This window comes from Momordica charantia (assembly GCF_013281855.1).
Source record: "Momordica charantia cultivar OHB3-1 chromosome 8 unlocalized genomic scaffold, Mcharantia_2.0 BLBB01000008.1, whole genome shotgun sequence".
NCBI classification, from domain to species: Eukaryota; Viridiplantae; Streptophyta; class Magnoliopsida; order Cucurbitales; family Cucurbitaceae; genus Momordica; species Momordica charantia.
This window is the reverse complement of record NW_028275166.1, coordinates 6,853,856-6,870,447: the sequence shown is the minus strand read 5'-3', so window position 1 is coordinate 6,870,447 and position 16,592 is coordinate 6,853,856. Positions and strand designations below refer to the sequence as shown.

General features: G+C 31.0%; 2 protein-coding genes across 2 annotated transcripts; both read left to right on the top strand.

Annotated features, from left to right (window-relative positions):
* Positions 1-8,913: 8,913 nt before the first annotated feature.
* On the top strand, positions 8,914-12,682 carry LOC111020361 (O-fucosyltransferase family protein). Its single transcript, XM_022297013.2, has 6 exons — positions 8,914-9,822; positions 9,971-10,139; positions 10,862-10,951; positions 11,194-11,477; positions 11,561-11,819; positions 11,994-12,682. Exons 1-6 carry the CDS (start codon positions 9,137-9,139, stop codon positions 12,228-12,230), a joined length of 1,725 nt encoding a protein of 574 aa, XP_022152705.1. The 5' UTR covers positions 8,914-9,136; the 3' UTR covers positions 12,231-12,682.
* A 1,021-nt stretch (positions 12,683-13,703) lies between these two features.
* On the top strand, positions 13,704-15,731 carry LOC111020265 (Thioredoxin superfamily protein). The gene is made up of 2 exons (XM_022296874.2): positions 13,704-13,979; positions 15,289-15,731. Exons 1-2 carry the CDS (start codon positions 13,835-13,837, stop codon positions 15,543-15,545), a joined length of 402 nt encoding a protein of 133 aa, XP_022152566.1. The 5' UTR covers positions 13,704-13,834; the 3' UTR covers positions 15,546-15,731.
* The last annotated feature ends 861 nt before the right edge of the window (positions 15,732-16,592 follow it).

The following is a 16,592-nucleotide window of genomic DNA, read 5'->3' as shown; positions in this document are numbered from 1 at the left end:
TTGACGTTGCATAATATAGAACGACTGGCAAATCTAAAACGATGTTGCAATGAATGTAAAAGTTTACCTGAGTTGAGTATTAAAAAAGAGAGAAAATGTGGAAGAAGCTATCGTTTTCAAAAGGGAGATTAGGACAAAATTAGATAAACAACTGAGAAGGAAACTCTATTGAAAATGGAGAAAGAAGGCTTTTAGGATAAAATTTGGGACTTATACGCCACGTCGACTTCCATATTAATTATCACGTCTTAACTTTTTGTTAAAAATATTAATTGATGTTTGCTAAAATGGTACTTTTATGAACCATCGTGGGTGACTCATTGGTCCAAAGAGACTAGGTTAATTAGGAGGGAATGAGCTCAAAAACTACCTACCTATTAATTGAGGTGTGCGAAAACCGACCCGAACACTTTTATTAAATGTAAGATAGTATTAATTTTTTTTTGAAAGAATAGGAATAGTTTTCAAATACATTGATAAGGTTTAAGAGTTGTTGTTTTTTTTTTTTTGTAATTTGCCTAAAAATAAATAATAAAAAAAGGGAGGGGGGAGAGTAATAATCTTCTCATTAAAAATTGAATCTTTGTTAGCATTTTCTTTGTGGAATTTTTTTATATTCTTCATATATTTACAAAAGAATGGGAAGAAAGGATAAAACAATAATGGAGGAGGAGGAGGAGAGAGAGTTAATCTTATCATTAAAAATTGAGTCCTTTTTTAGCATTTTCTTTGTGGGATTTTGTTATATTCTTCATATATATATACAAAAAAAAAAGTGAAAAATAATAATGGGAAGGGAATCAAGCTTTGACTATTTGCAAGTGGGTATCACATTTTCAACTATTTAATGAGCATTTAAATAATATAGAATCTGATTAATTTTATCTTACCAGATTTCATTTCCATTTGTCTATAAAATAAAATTGTGGTATTCCCACTCTATTAAATGTAACTAATTAAGTTTGAGAATGTTATATTTATCTTATGAATAAAGTCCACATCAATTTAATTTCATCACCCAACTTTTTGTAAAATTTCTTAAATTATTTATTTTAAAAGCAGCTAGCTAGCCACCAAATAAATGATGATGAAATGGACGGCAAATATAAAAGTAAAAAAAAAAAAGAAAAAAAAGTTAACTAATCAAATCTATATATATTATATTCTTTTAAGGTACTATATGTATTATGTGTTGAAATTATTAATAACCATAAGAATATATATGTATATTAATCATATCATATATTAATTACACATTTGATCTGGGGTTATCTAAATATAAAAACATTGATAAAAAAACAAAATATAATTACATGATTAATCTTGATTTGTATTTTTATTGACCGTTCGGATGTATCTATAATCTAACATCGACGTCATTTATTTTTAAATACATTTGCAAAGAAGGGAGGGAGGGGAGATTAAAAAAATACATTAAGAAAACTATTTTGAAAGTTTCAGTCTTTTTTTTTTTCTTTTCTCGAATTTACCATCTCATTTGAGATATTTTAAATATGAATGATTTTTAAATTGGTGTATATAGTTTATTATATATAGTTTAAATAATTTTAATATTTTTATTCTTATTTTAAATGTATATAAAATAAAAATAAGATGGAGATTTTTCTTGATTGGTATGGGGAGCGAAAAAAAATAAGGGCCGCTCTCTCGACTTGCCTAAATTTATTGAGCACTCCAATTTCTATTGAGGATTTTCAATTTTAAATTCAAGTGTTAATAAACCAACTTGTGCATAGGTCAATAGTACTTATATCCGACTATTGTGAATTCAAATCTTCACTCCACATGTTACAATGAAATAAATGGTATGATAACTAATTTCTCCTTAAAAAAATCTTTCTCCGAAATATTTTTAAAAAGTTTCATTTAAAATAAATTAAAAAAAATGAATGAATGTATAATTTATAATTATCCCCTATAGAATACAGCCACTATTTGCCAAGACTTCCACCATTATTATTATTATTATTGTTATTTAAAGCTTACCTTTTCCAAATTCCAAAATTTCGCTGAAAAAACTCGTTTGGCTTCTCATGGATTCCCACTTTAAATAAATTATAACTAAAATAAATAAATAAAAACATTTAATTTTAAGCAGTTAATGACTTTGTTTAATCTAAATAATTCTGTCGCACTTTTTTTCGACACAAATAATAAAACAAGAAAACCTTTCTCATCAAAATCTGGAAAAATGTTTTGGTTTTTTATGTAATGAATTTTGGTCAATCCTCAAATATTTTTCTACGCCTTTGTAGTTTTCAAAATGTCATTGGCTCAAAAGATTATTTTAACTTCATTTTTCTCGAGTGTTGATATAGTTGATATAATTGTTGTTACGAGTTTTGTTCTTACATGGTCTCTAACTTAGTCTCCACTGGCATCTGTAAATTTGTGTTGATGCGGTGGCTCGTACGCTTTGTAATTTAAGTTAGTACTGAGTTCAAATTGATGTTGAATCAAATTTAAGTTGAATGTAAGAGATTGTGTATTTTTTAGAAGAGGATTTCCACCTTTTATAGGGGGATGAGAGCATTGAGAATCGATGCTCTATCACTGCAGCTGTCGTACGTAGACAATGCATGTTTTAGTTTGATGAGATTTTTTTTAATATGATAAAAAAGAAAATGATTTAAATATATTTATATTTATATAATTATTTTATATAAAAAATAAAGACCATGTCATGAATAGGTATGATATATCTCTAGAAAAGATCTAAAAATATAATTAAATTCCACCAAATAGATCCAATAAAAATTTAATTTTACTTGAAAAAATAATAAACTAGTTCACTCTATTTCTTTTTCTAGATTTTCACCTTTAAAAACCCTTGAAATTTAAACTAAACTCAAACTATAGGAATTAAATGTGTTGATGGAAGATTCTAGTTAGTCCAAGCTAGTGTCGAATCAAGTTTAGCTGAAGGCACAAATATTGCGTATCTTTGAGAATGTGGGACCCACCTTTATAGTTGGATCATTGAGAAATCTACACATGTTATTATAGCGTTCGTCCAGTTAGAATCCTTCTTAGGTCAGAGTCGAGCTAAACTTCATTTAGACACGCTGGCCACTTTCTCCTCGTGTGTCCAGATTAGGACACACGCGTTTCCGCATAAAAACGACACAAATTTTTACTTGATTTTACCTCTAACAAAATGGAATCTTTTTAAAGTACATAGTTAATAAAATTCATAATTTAATCTAAAAAATTAATAGTTTTGTTTAATGAAAATTTAAGAATGATTATGAAATTAAAAAAAAAAGGTGATCATTAGATGGGTTGAAGAAGCAACTCAATGAAGTCCACATATGACAACCATTCATATAGCACACTTGGCATCCAACTAGAGGGCAAATTAGTCCCTTTCAAAGCACTCAAATTTATATGGTTTAAGTTTAGCCTTAATGCTTCAAACTTTGGGAACCCTTTTTTTGGAATTAGAATTACACACCAAAATTTTAAGCTCCCATCCCTTTCAAAGCTCTTTCATGTTTTATTTTAACATAAAATTAATAGTATATTATATTTATAGCAGCCCCGTTTTGAAATATATATAAATATCAAAATACAAAATTGAAAGCCAGCTACACCATCTCGTGTGTCATTGTTAAGGGATTACGTAATTTTTTTTTAAATAGTGATGATATTTTTAATAATATATTTTTTTATTATATGGTTGAATGTAGTGGGCCGAAGTTATCATTATTTGAAGTGTTGAAAGGGAAATAGTGGAATGAATTTATGGTGACATGGGAAAGACTTGGAAATGAGTAAAATACAAGTTTGATTTTGACAAAGCATCTTCTTCTTTCCTTTCCCTTACAAAATATTTAAATGCTTTTTTAACAAACCAATTAACTTCAAATTGAGAAATTAACAAACAAATTAATGTTTCCAAAAGTTCTTTCCTAGAGTTAAAAAGACGCTTAACTTCTCGCTCTTTACTTTTTTTTTTTTTTTTGATTACAGCAATGAGATATAAATTTATTTTGTCATTCTCTCGATCCTATTATTAGAATCCAGTTTTTTCTTAAAAAAAAGTATAATTGATAAATGTGACGTATCAAACTCATATCTTATCTATCTCTTTCAGGTCAGTTTTTCAGACAAAAAAAAGAGAAAAAAAAGTTAGTTGGAAGAATAAGACATATTATTTTAAAGTGTTAGAACTTATAATTATGTATATAATGGGAAAATAAGAAAAGCAAATAAAATTGTATTGTGAATGAGAAGGGTAGGGCAATGGAATTATTCAAGGAAATAGCCAAACCCATCTCACAAGTTTTGGAATTTGGCATAGTAAACAGCTGGAGCCTTATAGGCTCATGGGATTGGGTTGGGAAGTATCCAATCATCCATATTTCTTGACTTTACCATATATCTCTTTCAATTATTAGCCCTCTTCAATATTTAATTTGACTTGGTAGTGCTTTTGGTTTAAATATTATTTAGTAAATTACACTTCGTTCATTTTGTTTCAGATTCATTTTAATTCATGTACTTTTACATTTGACACGGTAAAATGTCTGTTTTGGTCTTGCACTTTTAAAGAAGTAACTATTTTGGTCTTTAGCTTCAAAATATCAATACAAATTCTATACATAATGGAAACCTTTTAATACAAACATATTGCTACATTTTAAGAAATTGTAGTGTCGTATTGAAATTGTAATAGAAAAAAATTAGATAAAAAAAATGAAATGAAATGACAAAAACTATCACTTTTTAAAATTATAAGGACCAATACGAATTTTTTGAAAATATATGGGTTGGAGTAAAACAAAATCTGAAAGTACAGAACGAAAATAGCATCTAAACCTCTTATTTTTCTCTCCCAATCCACTTGATAATAGTAATTGGTTTGTCACTTTATATATGTTAATCGTTGATTTCATAGATGATGGTTGATTTTGATATTGATCGAGATATATCACATAATATTCACTAATTGATTAATTAAATTTAGCAACTACCCATGAAATGATATCGCACTACTAAGGTATCAATTTGGTTTTTCATTTATTACTACATTGGTGTTTTAGAGTGTGTTTGAGAAGCCTTTTAACTATAAGTATAATTTATTTTTTCTCTTAGTTCAATACTATTTGGGATATTCAATATTCAGATCATGATTTTAACATCTTATCCACTTGAGTTAGCTTCGTGTTGACAACTTTTTATTATTATTCATGAGATTACTCTTGAGTTCCAAATTGAAATTTTATCTCATTTATTTTATTAATTTATTTATATTTTTTGAAAGTCAATTTTATCTCATTTATTGGCATGTATCACACATTCAAATATTAAATTTGGTAGGTGAAAGAAAGTACTCGTTTCGACATTTTTTTTTAATTTTTAAATACAAACTATACTCTTGTTTTTAGGTAATTACAAAAAGTTTGTTATAGCTGATTATTTTGTCTCGTGGTTTGGTTCTAAAGTAAACTTTTATTTAATTATTCGTTGATTTTGTTTTCAATTAATCATTTTTTACCTGTCACGACGTGAGAAAACTGTGGTTTGGTTTTTCCTTCAAAATTATTGTTCGCACTTATTAATCAATAATACATTCAAAATTCGTTACTCAAATTTATATATTTATTTCAATACAAAAATGAAAAATAAGTAAAAGAAAAAAAAAGAAAAATAATAAAATACTATTTTTCTCTAGGTACTTTTGGCTGATTCCTATACTGTCAATTTTAGGTACTTTGGGCCGATCCCTATACTATCAATTTTTGTTTATTTTAGTTAATATAATTTTAAAGCATCCATTTTGGTTAATGTTTTTTTTTAAATTGACTATTTTAATCTATATTTATAAAATTTTAGTGCAAATGTCGTATACAATAGAAACTCTTTAGTACAAATTTATAGATTCATTTCAAAAAATATATCCTAAAATTTAGATCGAAAAAGTAAATCAACAAAAAAATAAAAAAATATTTAAAAAGATGAAGAAAGATTTTTTTTGAAAAAATGGGTGTTGCTGAGGTGTACCTCGTACGTTAGAAACTTGATGGCTATGGGTCCACGAAAGCAAGGGAATGCCAGCATGGCAGGGGAATGAAGGCCAGCTGGCAGGGAAATGAAATGTTGGTGAAAATAATTGAAGAGGGAATTTTGATTGGATGAGAGTGGCATATTAGGACAGGGAAACAACAGCCTGTCTGGGAATGGCGGCAGCATAATCACATGTCTTTATTTTATTTTTTATATAAATAATAGATTAAAATATATTTAAATCCACGTACTTTATTTATTTTGGTCTCTGTGTACCTGTGGGTTATAACTTTAGTTTATTTTATTTACTATATTTTCCAAACCTTCATTTTAGCACTATATTTTAAAAGCTGACAACTTTAATTTATATTTGTAAGCTTTTAACACGAATTATCTAATGAAACTCTTAAATAAAAAATGAAGGTGCAAAAACTGTCATTTTTTAAAAATATAGTGACTAAAATAGACATTTCAAAGTATGTGTACTAAAATAACTAGAAATTTGAAAGTACAGTATATGAACTAAAATAAAATAAAAAATTGAAAGTACAATAATCAAAATAGACGTTTTGAAATAAGAAACAAAACGAAGCAAATCAATATTTTATGGACAAAAATAGTATTTAAATTTAAATAATAAATAAAAAGTTTTTCTTTTAGGAAAAAGAGTGACAGCTGGCGAAAGAAGCAACACGACACGCAACCATCTCGAGGAGTTAGACATTTCATTTTCCCACAAAGTTTCTTGTTTTCTAATTTTTTTTTTCCTTTTTCTTTTCGTTGTCTGTCTATTGCCCTTTTTATTGTTCCATTGGAATCTCCCTCTCTCCTCAATAATGTCATTTTTTAAAATATTAGAAAAATTATTAGGGTTTAAGGAATTCTAATATAAATGGAAAGCAAATGTTAATTTTTAAAAAAAGCAGGTTATCGTTCAAATTTATAATTTTTGAGACATATTTGTTTTGATTAGTTGAACTATGTTATATGTTGAGGATATTTTTTTTAAAAAAAACAATTGTTTTGGTTCTTGAATTTTCAAGATGTTTATTTTTATTTTTAAATTTTCAAAAAGTAGTCATCCTAAACTAACTTACGTGGCTTCGATAAATACCTACATCAACATGTTAATATTCAAATTCTATTGTTTACATGTGGTAAAAATTTGAGGATCAAAATGAAATAAACTTAATTTTGACACTTTAAAAGTTCAATAAATGAGATTCAAACCTAAATTTATTATTTAAAACACGAATAAATAGATTCTTACAATATGAATGATCACGTAGTTGCACTCAAATTCATTAAATACAATTATACTAATTTCAATAATATTATATTTAAATAATTAATATGAGTCATATTTACATTTGACTTTTTTTAAGAACTACAATTATATAAATGTTAGGACAAAAACCTAACAAAAAAAAAATAATAACTTGAACAATTAAAATAGTTAAGATATTAATAATTTTTATTAAAAATCAATATATATTATTTTATTTATTCATTGGAAAGAATTGTCTTTTTGTTAGAAATAAAAAAAATAGAAAATTATTTGAATTGGTGATGTAACATCATTTACTATTTTTATAATTTTATGTCATATTTTGTATTATTACTTTTACAATAGGGAATAAATGTGAAAGTATCAACTACTTTTCCTTGTGTAAAAATTTCATCTTAGCCATTAGTTTTCCAATCCTGAAGTCAAACCAATAATTTCTTAGTTACAAATATGTGAAGAGAATGGACTACCCCACAGCGGAATTTATTGGAAGTTGAAAAATGAAAATTAATTTTTAAATGCCATTACTAGATTGGGGAGCATATAGTAAATTATTTTCAAATATAATAAAAAATTTATAATTTTACAAAAATAACGTCATTCAAATCAAATTTGATCTCAAATATAGTATAAAATGCATTTAGAGAAATTGAAATTATGCTATATTAGAAAAAACGAAAAAATTATGGTATTTTTTAAAATAAAAATTAGCTATATGAAGTGAAAATTTTCTCAAGAATTTTATAGGTTGAAATATAATAATAATAATTGTTTAATTATAACCTTAGACTTTGATTTTTTTTAATTTTAATTTAGAGATAATTTTTTATGTTGAGTAAGGCAGTAATATTTAAACAAATTGAGTTACACTCATGCGCTAATTCTTACTATAAATATTAGATTTAAATACTATTTTGGTTCATTTATTTTCGGCTTCTGTTCATTTTTATCCATGTAATTTTAAATTTTCGTACCTATAAAAAGTTACCATTTTGATCATTCGTTTAAATTTTTATCTTATTATTTTCAATTACAATTTTAGCATGACACATCAGTCACAAAATTTCTTAAAATATAGCTATAGATTTGTATTAGGATAAAAATTGTCACTCTTTAAAAGTACCTGAATCAATATTGATGCTTTGAAAGTATAAAAATTAAATGAATCAAAATTAATAATATATAAATCAAAATAGACATTTACATGAACCATAATGAACTAAACTCGAAAACACACCCTAAAAAATAGGACGTAAACTTAAGAATGACGTGACATATCAATTAAATAAATTTTAGGGGCCATTAAAGATTGAAGCAATAGTTACCGAACCTAAAGAAAAATTCACATAATAAATGGCCATAATTGTCGTTTCAGGACTTCACACGTCTCAGAAATATTTAACATTATAATAAATTTTCTACAATAAATTCGAATAAACCCAAAATTCAAAATTAAAAAGAAAACGAAGGGGGTATAAATGTAACTTCAATATAAAGCGGCATTTTTAAATTGTAAATTTAATTAACGAGATATAATTAAGATCAAACTAATTATAATTACGCGCTTAAGCCAATATAAATACGCCTCTCAGCTCAGCTTCCTTTCAAAAGAAGCTCACCAGAAAAATCTCTCTCTAATACGGCTGCTTTTGGTCAGCCAACGCGTAAATTTGTTCAGAAAATTCCTTCTCTTCTTCCCGCCGCCCGTTTTTCTCTCTCTACTGCTACATTTTCTCTCTCTAATGAGCTTCATAATTTGTGGGGGATTCATTCGTTCACGGGTTTGAGCTTGATTGATTGCTCTCTGGTTATTATTCAATGGCGAAGAAGAACAGTAATTCCAAGAAGCAGTGTTACATTTCGGTTCCTTCTCAAATCATCAACTCTCTCTCTTCCTCTTCTCTTCAGTCGCTTCTTGATTCGCCTAAGAAGTCTTCTAAAGCTTACAACAAGTACCTGAGTATTTCCACTTACAGAACCTCCAAGCTATGGCTTCTCGTGATTTTTATCTTCGGCCTTCTTGGCATGTTGAAGCTGACTTTTGATCTCGGTCCTTTAATCGCGTATGTTTCGTACCCATGTTTCACGTCTCAGTCATCGCAGGGTTTAGTCTCGAATGGGGGCTTGAAATCTGGAGTAATCGAGAGAGGGAGAGAAAATGCTCTGAAGGATGAGGTTGTGAACGATTCCGTTCAATCGCTTCCGCCGATTCCCAATGGAGTTTTGAAATCGGAGGAGAGTTTTGGATGGGAAAACAAGAAGCAGGAGTTCTGGAAGCAACCTGATGGATTGGGGTACAGGCCGTGCTTGGATTTCAGCCAAGAATATCAGAAAGCAACCGCCGGAATCGTACATGAGAGGACCAAGTATCTGATGGTGGTGGTTTCCGGCGGGATGAATCAACAGAGGAATCAGATCGTCGACGCTGTTGTGATTGCTAGAATCCTCGGCGCTGCTCTGGTTGTTCCAATCTTGCAAGTGAACGTCATCTGGGGAGACGAAAGGTATAAGAACACGGCGAACATATCGATTAGAAGTGGAAATGCATTTTCTGTCTTTGATTGATTGAGTCTCGAACTGAAACATAATGTCTGTTTCCTTTTATTTCAGTTTCTAAGTTTATTTTTCTATGTTCTGTTTGATGGTTTGCAGTGAGTTTTCTGATATATTTGATTTGGAGCATTTCAAGAATGCTCTGGCGAATGATGTTCATATAGTTTCATCTCTTCCTTCGACGCACCTGATGACTCGGCCTGTTGAGGAAAAATCGACACCTCATCACGTCTCGCCGACTTGGATTCGGTCCCGTTACCTCAAAAAGGTAAAGGATGATCAAAGGAATTTTTGGTGCTTGTTCTTCTAGCTGTCATGGCTTCTGTTTGAAGCTCGCTGCTATAAAAATGGCAGCCTTCTTGATTGATAGGAAAGGAATCTGTTGATAACTGCCCTGCAAGTTTTCATTATATCCTAACAAATAATTTACTCCTTATTCTTCACAAAGCATATCTGAATATTGGTTTTGAATGTGTCACACACGTCTGAACTAAGTAATAACACATTTTGCTGCTTGCTGAAGACCTTTGAAACTGCCCATATTGCCATAATAGGTACTTTAAATGTAACCATTAAACTCAAAACCTTAAACTTAAAGCTCGAAGGTCTTCTTAATACATTCTTAACACTCCCGTTTAAATGTGGGTTGAGATATTCATTAGAATTATTAAGCTCAACATGGGACTATTATGGAGAGCGAATGATATTATAGAAGTTCAAATACAGTACCGCCTACTCTAATAGTACGTTAAAACGTAAAGTAATTACTAGAGCTGTTGGTTTGATTGGTGGTTTTAACTACACATGTGTCCCTATGTGTCTGTCTGTTAAGGTTGACCCAACTACTACATATTACCAACTGAAAGCTTTTGTGGCATTTTTTTGTCGTTGTTATGCTGTTTCTTACCAACCGAAACCTTTTACTGCTGAACAATGTTTCGGTTAGTAAATAGCTTGATGATACTAAGTTGTGTCTGTTGAATTTTGCAGCTGAGGAGAGAAGGAGTACTGCTACTGCGCGGCTTGGACTCGAGGCTTTCTAAGGATCTTCCTTCTGATCTTCAAAAGCTCAGATGCAAGGTATTATAGGCTTTTACATCTTGTTATAACTCTTTTTTCTCTCTTTATTATTTGCTTGTTGCTTTGATACAATCAATTGCCGCTTTTGATACATATTTGTACATTCATTTCGAGTCCTTTATCTTTATTGAAACATATGAGATCTTTTGCTGCTGCTTTATAAGTCATTTTGCCATGGTTAATTCTGATGAGATGCTGGGAATATGTGTAAATTGTTGTTCTTCTTCCTCTTTGGGCTTCAGGTTGCTTTTCACGCCTTGAGGTTCGCCCCACCAATTGTGGAACTCGGTAACAAGCTCACTGAGAGAATGCGAAGCAAAGGACCGTACCTTGCTCTTCACCTACGAATGGAGAAGGATGTCTGGGTGAGGACCGGTTGTCTACCTGGTTTGAGCCCGGAATATGATGAAATGATAAACAACGAAAGAATACAGCGTCCTGAACTCTTAACCGGTAGATCAAACATGAGCTACCATGACCGAAAACTTGCAGGCCTTTGCCCCCTAAATGCCTATGAGGTTATGAGGTAAAGTTTCTTAACTATATACTCAGTCTTGTTAATCATTTACAGTTACGGTTCTGCTTGACTAAATTTCACGGCTCATTCAGGTTACTGAAAGCACTCGGAGCTCCAAGAGATACGAGAATATACTGGGCCGGAGGGCAACCGCTCGGAGGAAAAGAAGCCCTGCAACCATTAACAAGAGAATTCCCAAATTTCTACAACAAGGAAGATCTCGCTTTGCCAAGCGAACTCGAACCTTTCGCGAAGAAAGCTTCCTTCATGGCTGCTATTGACTATATTGTTTGTGAGAGCAGTGATGTTTTCATGCCTTCTCATGGAGGAAATATGGGCCATGCTATTCAGGTATATTCTCCTTTAGTTTGTCGAACCAGCCAATTCGTCTTTTTCGCTCTCGTCGTGTAAAATCTTTTGCCTCTTGAGCCTGATCGTATCATATATTGAAGAATAGTCTCTACTCTCTAGCATGACGAAACACTACATAAGATCATAACGAGTCGATTGTTCGTTTTATTACAGGGACACAGGGCTTATGCTGGACACAAGAAGTATATAACACCAAACAAAAGGCACATGCTTCCCCTTTTCTTGGACTCCTCACTCCCTGAAGCAGACTTCAACAGGCTCATCAGGGAGCTGCACCAGGACTCCCTCGGTCAGCCCGAACTTCGAACCAGCAAAGTTGGGCGAGACGTCACCAAGTACCCTATTCCCGAATGCATGTGCAACAACACCTCTGATGCTCGTACAATATAAGTCAACAACTCATCAGTGGTGCCAACATAGCAAAAAGCCTTAAAGAACCAAAGTTCGAGTCAGTAAAAACTCAGAGATCCTCAGATCGATCCTTGAAGTCGAGCCCTTGTTAGAACCATGAGCTGATGTTGTCTCGGGGCAACGAAGTTCTGCAGGATGAACATATTGAAAGAGTAAGAGTGACTGCAGGCGGCAATCAGATCAAAATATGCAGCAGTAAACTGAAGAATGCAGGCCAAGGTTATGTGTAAATGAGTGATAAAGATGTCTACATATTTATACATATATATGATAAGAGAAATAAAGGGAAGGGAACAGCATAAAATTTGTATAATTCTTTGATTCTTTAAAGAATAAGTTCTTGTAGTTAGATATTTTATTGTAAACACCCAATTTTTTTGTATGAAATGATTCATTGTTATAATGATATATTAAGAATATTTACTCCTAAATTCTGAGTCTTGCTTCTTAGCATCCAAGCTGGTCAAATTTGTTGCATCTACAACTACAAGGATTCTTTTCCCTCCTTTTGCTTTGAATTCAAGCGCTCTATTTTTTGTTTATTTTTATTTTTCTAATATCGTCCCAGATTATCCTCACTTCGACTAATTTCAAGAGGTAGCTGTCCGATCCTACAACATTTGTTGTGAGAAACATATAGAAATTAATTCTTAAAGTTGTTGCTCTGTTCAAAACACGTCAACTAAAAAAATAAAAAATTAAGTGTAAATTTGAAACTTCTAAAATATTAGGACATGGCCGTTGATTATGAATAATTTATTTGGTTTCAATTCTACCCATAACTCATGCAAGTGGTTCAACTTTGCCCTTAGACTTTATTTCAATTATAATGAAAACTTACCTTTTTTAGGGTTGAGATTTCGAACTCATGACCTCTTCGTCGGAAGAGATATGTGTCAATTACCGTTAAACTATACTCACTTTAACAATAATGAAAAATTACTAATAGTAACGGATCAAATTAAAAAAAATTAGAAGTAGAATTGAAACTTTAAAAACATTAATAATAAAATTGAAACGGTATAAATCAGTTTAACCTTCTTATTTTATTTAAGCAAGCGTATGAGTAATTATTCACTCTTTCATATTAGTTATTACTAACTTTTAAGCAAGATATTAAATTTTTGTCAATGCATCAATCCACCTTTTACCTTTCTATTATTTCATAAGAGAAAATATTTTACATTTCAATATCCATGAGTTAGACGTGGACGTGAAGTTCTAATATAGCAAAAACAGAGATAAAATGTAAAAAATATCAGTAATATAAACGTAATATTTGCCTTAATTTTTTTTTCCAAGTTTTAACTTAAAAGTGTTTACGTAAAACTAAACAAATTTTAGAAGGAACAAAATCTGGTATTTTCTGTTTCTCATATTTAAGAAACTCCCCCCATAAGGTTAAGTTTGTAATTTGACTTATTTCCCTTCCCTTTAAAAGAAGGGCATTTTGCCCTAACAAGTTGTCGCAGGGCATTTCAATTTTCACCCAATTTTGAATTTCCCATTAAAATTTCTCAATCTGCCATTTTCACTTTCGTTATTCTTCGTACAGTACAGTGATTCTTCGAAAGCCGAGAGAAATGCCACTGAAGCTACTGGACGCCAACCCCTCCAATTTCAATGCTGTATTCGACAAATTCCGATCGGAACTGCCAAACAACAAGGCTAATTTCATCCTCTTCTTGGCTGACAACGACCCTTCCACCTCTCTCAGCTGGTGCCCTGGTATTGGAATTCTGTTTCAATTTCTTTGTTTTTTCCCCGCTTTTTCTCTTACTTTTGAACAAATTTTGTGGATGCTGTGATTACCCATCTTGACAGGACAATTGGATACCGTAAACGTTACGTTATCGCTGTTTTGTCGCAGTTTTTTTTTTTCTTTTCATAGAAATTTGTTATAATTTGCTTACGTTTTGTTTTCATGTGCGAGTTTCCCTTGGAATATTTTGGAAATAATTGTAGCATGTGTTTGCAGTCCTCAAGTTTTCCAAATCTATTGGAGTGGGATAATGTTATATATATATGTATATTATATAGACCGCATGCTACGCAAGAGACAAGTTGTTGAGTATATTTCTGTTTTAAGTTATCTGTCTCGTAGTCTATCAATGAAAATCAACGAAAATTATTTGAAGAAATTAATTAGTTGAAAAGATTATTTATATGAATGGATTCTTGTATTTGATTTATGAGATTCTGTATCATGGACCTGATACTGAGAATCAAATTTTGGAGATCTCAAGTGAACCAGGAAGTCCCTTTTTCAAGTTTCTTACCTTATGAAGTATCCTGAAGTAACCAGTTCCCAATATGATCTTTGCATGTGTGATGCAATGTCTAGATGGAAAAATTACAATGATATTTGGTACATTGTGAGTTTTGATTTAACAATACTAATTTCGTACCTTCGGTGTTAGCTGGTGTATGGCCTCAAACCTGAAAAATCTTGTTTCTGCAGCTTTTATGTGGTCATTCTCTCCATGCTGGAGCCAAAATTAAGTTCTTCAGTATATTGCAGTGAAGGCTATTTGTTAGTTGCTTTGATCAGAGAAAAATCAAGGTTTTTTTTAAGATAGGACTAGAAATTATGAAGAGTTAAAGGAGTTGTGCACTCTTTCAAGCGCCTTGCGTAGCTTCAATATTATTTCGATCAGCGTCAATTGGGATGCTTTTTTGCAAGTTCCTTCGGCCTTTACCATATATTGTCTCCTATGGGGCTTAATAAATTTTCTGGTGTTCCTTATAAAGAAAGATTGCTCTAGTTGATTAATATCTCGTAAGCTTAAAGGTACCGCCACACGACCATGCCTCAAACACTGTTCCAGTAGATGTTCTAACTACTAATCATGGATCACAGAAATCATTGAAACTGAGGATTCTTTTTACAGACTAGTATGATGCTTTGAGTGCCACTGTGATTTTGTGAAACATCATGGAAATAAATATGACCAAATGCTGGACTGAGCTAGTTCACTCCCCGCCTCCCTGAACGAGTCGTCTAAAAAACTCTTAAATTGTTTGCTTTGTGTGTCAGACTGTGTGAGAGCTGAACCAGGCATCTACCGAAAACTGGAAGCAGCATCAGAAGATATTGCACTTCTGAGAGCCTACGTTGGAGATAGACCAACTTGGAGGAATCCCCAGCATCCCTGGAGGGTGGATTCTAGGTTCAAGCTTGCTGGAGTTCCGACGCTGGTCCGATGGGACGAGAATGATAAAATCAGTGGCCGCCTTGAAGATCATGAAGCTCATGTGGAGCAGAAAATTGATGCCCTTATTGCTGGTAAATAAAATGTTACTGTCTGTTCAATAAAATATTGAGGAACTTTATATGTAATATCTCAGTTAGATCGGTAAGGATTATACATTGCTATCCAATAAATTAAACTACATGAGCCTTCAATTGGTAACATCAGATTTACTTGTAATGCAATTCTCCAGAGGTATTATATATTTCTCCTGAAAATTTCTCCATAATCTTTATAAGAGTCATTCGGTAGTGTTCTCATTTTTCGTTTTTTGTTTTTAATATTTAGAAACATGCGCATTTGTGATTGTGTTTTATGTTCTCCACTATGAGAAATGTTATTAAAATGGTATGGAGATGTTTGGATAAATATAAATTAAGTTTTTTGAACTTTCAATTTTATTTAATAGGTCTCCAACCTATTTTGACATTTTCTTTTTTAAACTTACAAATGTATGATACACCAATCTGAGCATAACATATATTATCAACAAAAGAGTTAATAGGTCTCCAACCTATTTTGACATTTTCTTTTTTAAACTTACAAATGTATGATACACCAATCTGAGCATAACATATATTATCAACAAAAGAGTTAATAGGTCTCCAACCTATTTTGACATTTTCTTTTTTAAACTTACAAATGTATGATACACCAATCTGAGCATAACATATATTATCAACAAAAGAGTTAATAGGTCTCCAACCTATTTTGACATTTTCTTTTTTAAACTTACAAATGTATGATACACCAATCTGAGCATAACATATATTATCAACAAAAGAGTTAATAGGTCTCCAACCTATTTTGACATTTTCTTTTTTAAACTTACAAATGTATGATACACCAATCTGAGCATAACATATATTATCAACAAAAGAGTTAATAGGTCTCCAACCTATTTTGACATTTTCTTTTTTAAACTTACAAATGTATGATACACCAATCTGAGCATAACATATATTATCAACAAAAGAGTTAATAGGTCTCCAACCTATTTTGACATTTTCTTTTTTAAACTTACAAATGTATGATACACCAATCTGAGCATAACATATATTATCAACAAAAGAGTTATGGATTTGATTCG

Coding starts and splice junctions, on each gene's coding strand:
- LOC111020361 (XM_022297013.2), top strand. CDS start 9,137: ATGGCGAAGAAGAACAGTAATTCCAAGAAGCAGTGTTACATTTCGGTT. Junction 9,823..9,970: donor GTCATCTGGGGAGACGAAAG/GTATAAGAACAC, acceptor GATGGTTTGCAG/TGAGTTTTCTGATATATTTG. Junction 11,478..11,560: donor AATGCCTATGAGGTTATGAG/GTAAAGTTTCTT, acceptor CGGCTCATTCAG/GTTACTGAAAGCACTCGGAG.
- LOC111020265 (XM_022296874.2), top strand. CDS start 13,835: ATGCCACTGAAGCTACTGGACGCCAACCCCTCCAATTTCAATGCTGTA. Junction 13,980..15,288: donor CTCTCTCAGCTGGTGCCCTG/GTATTGGAATTC, acceptor TTTGTGTGTCAG/ACTGTGTGAGAGCTGAACCA.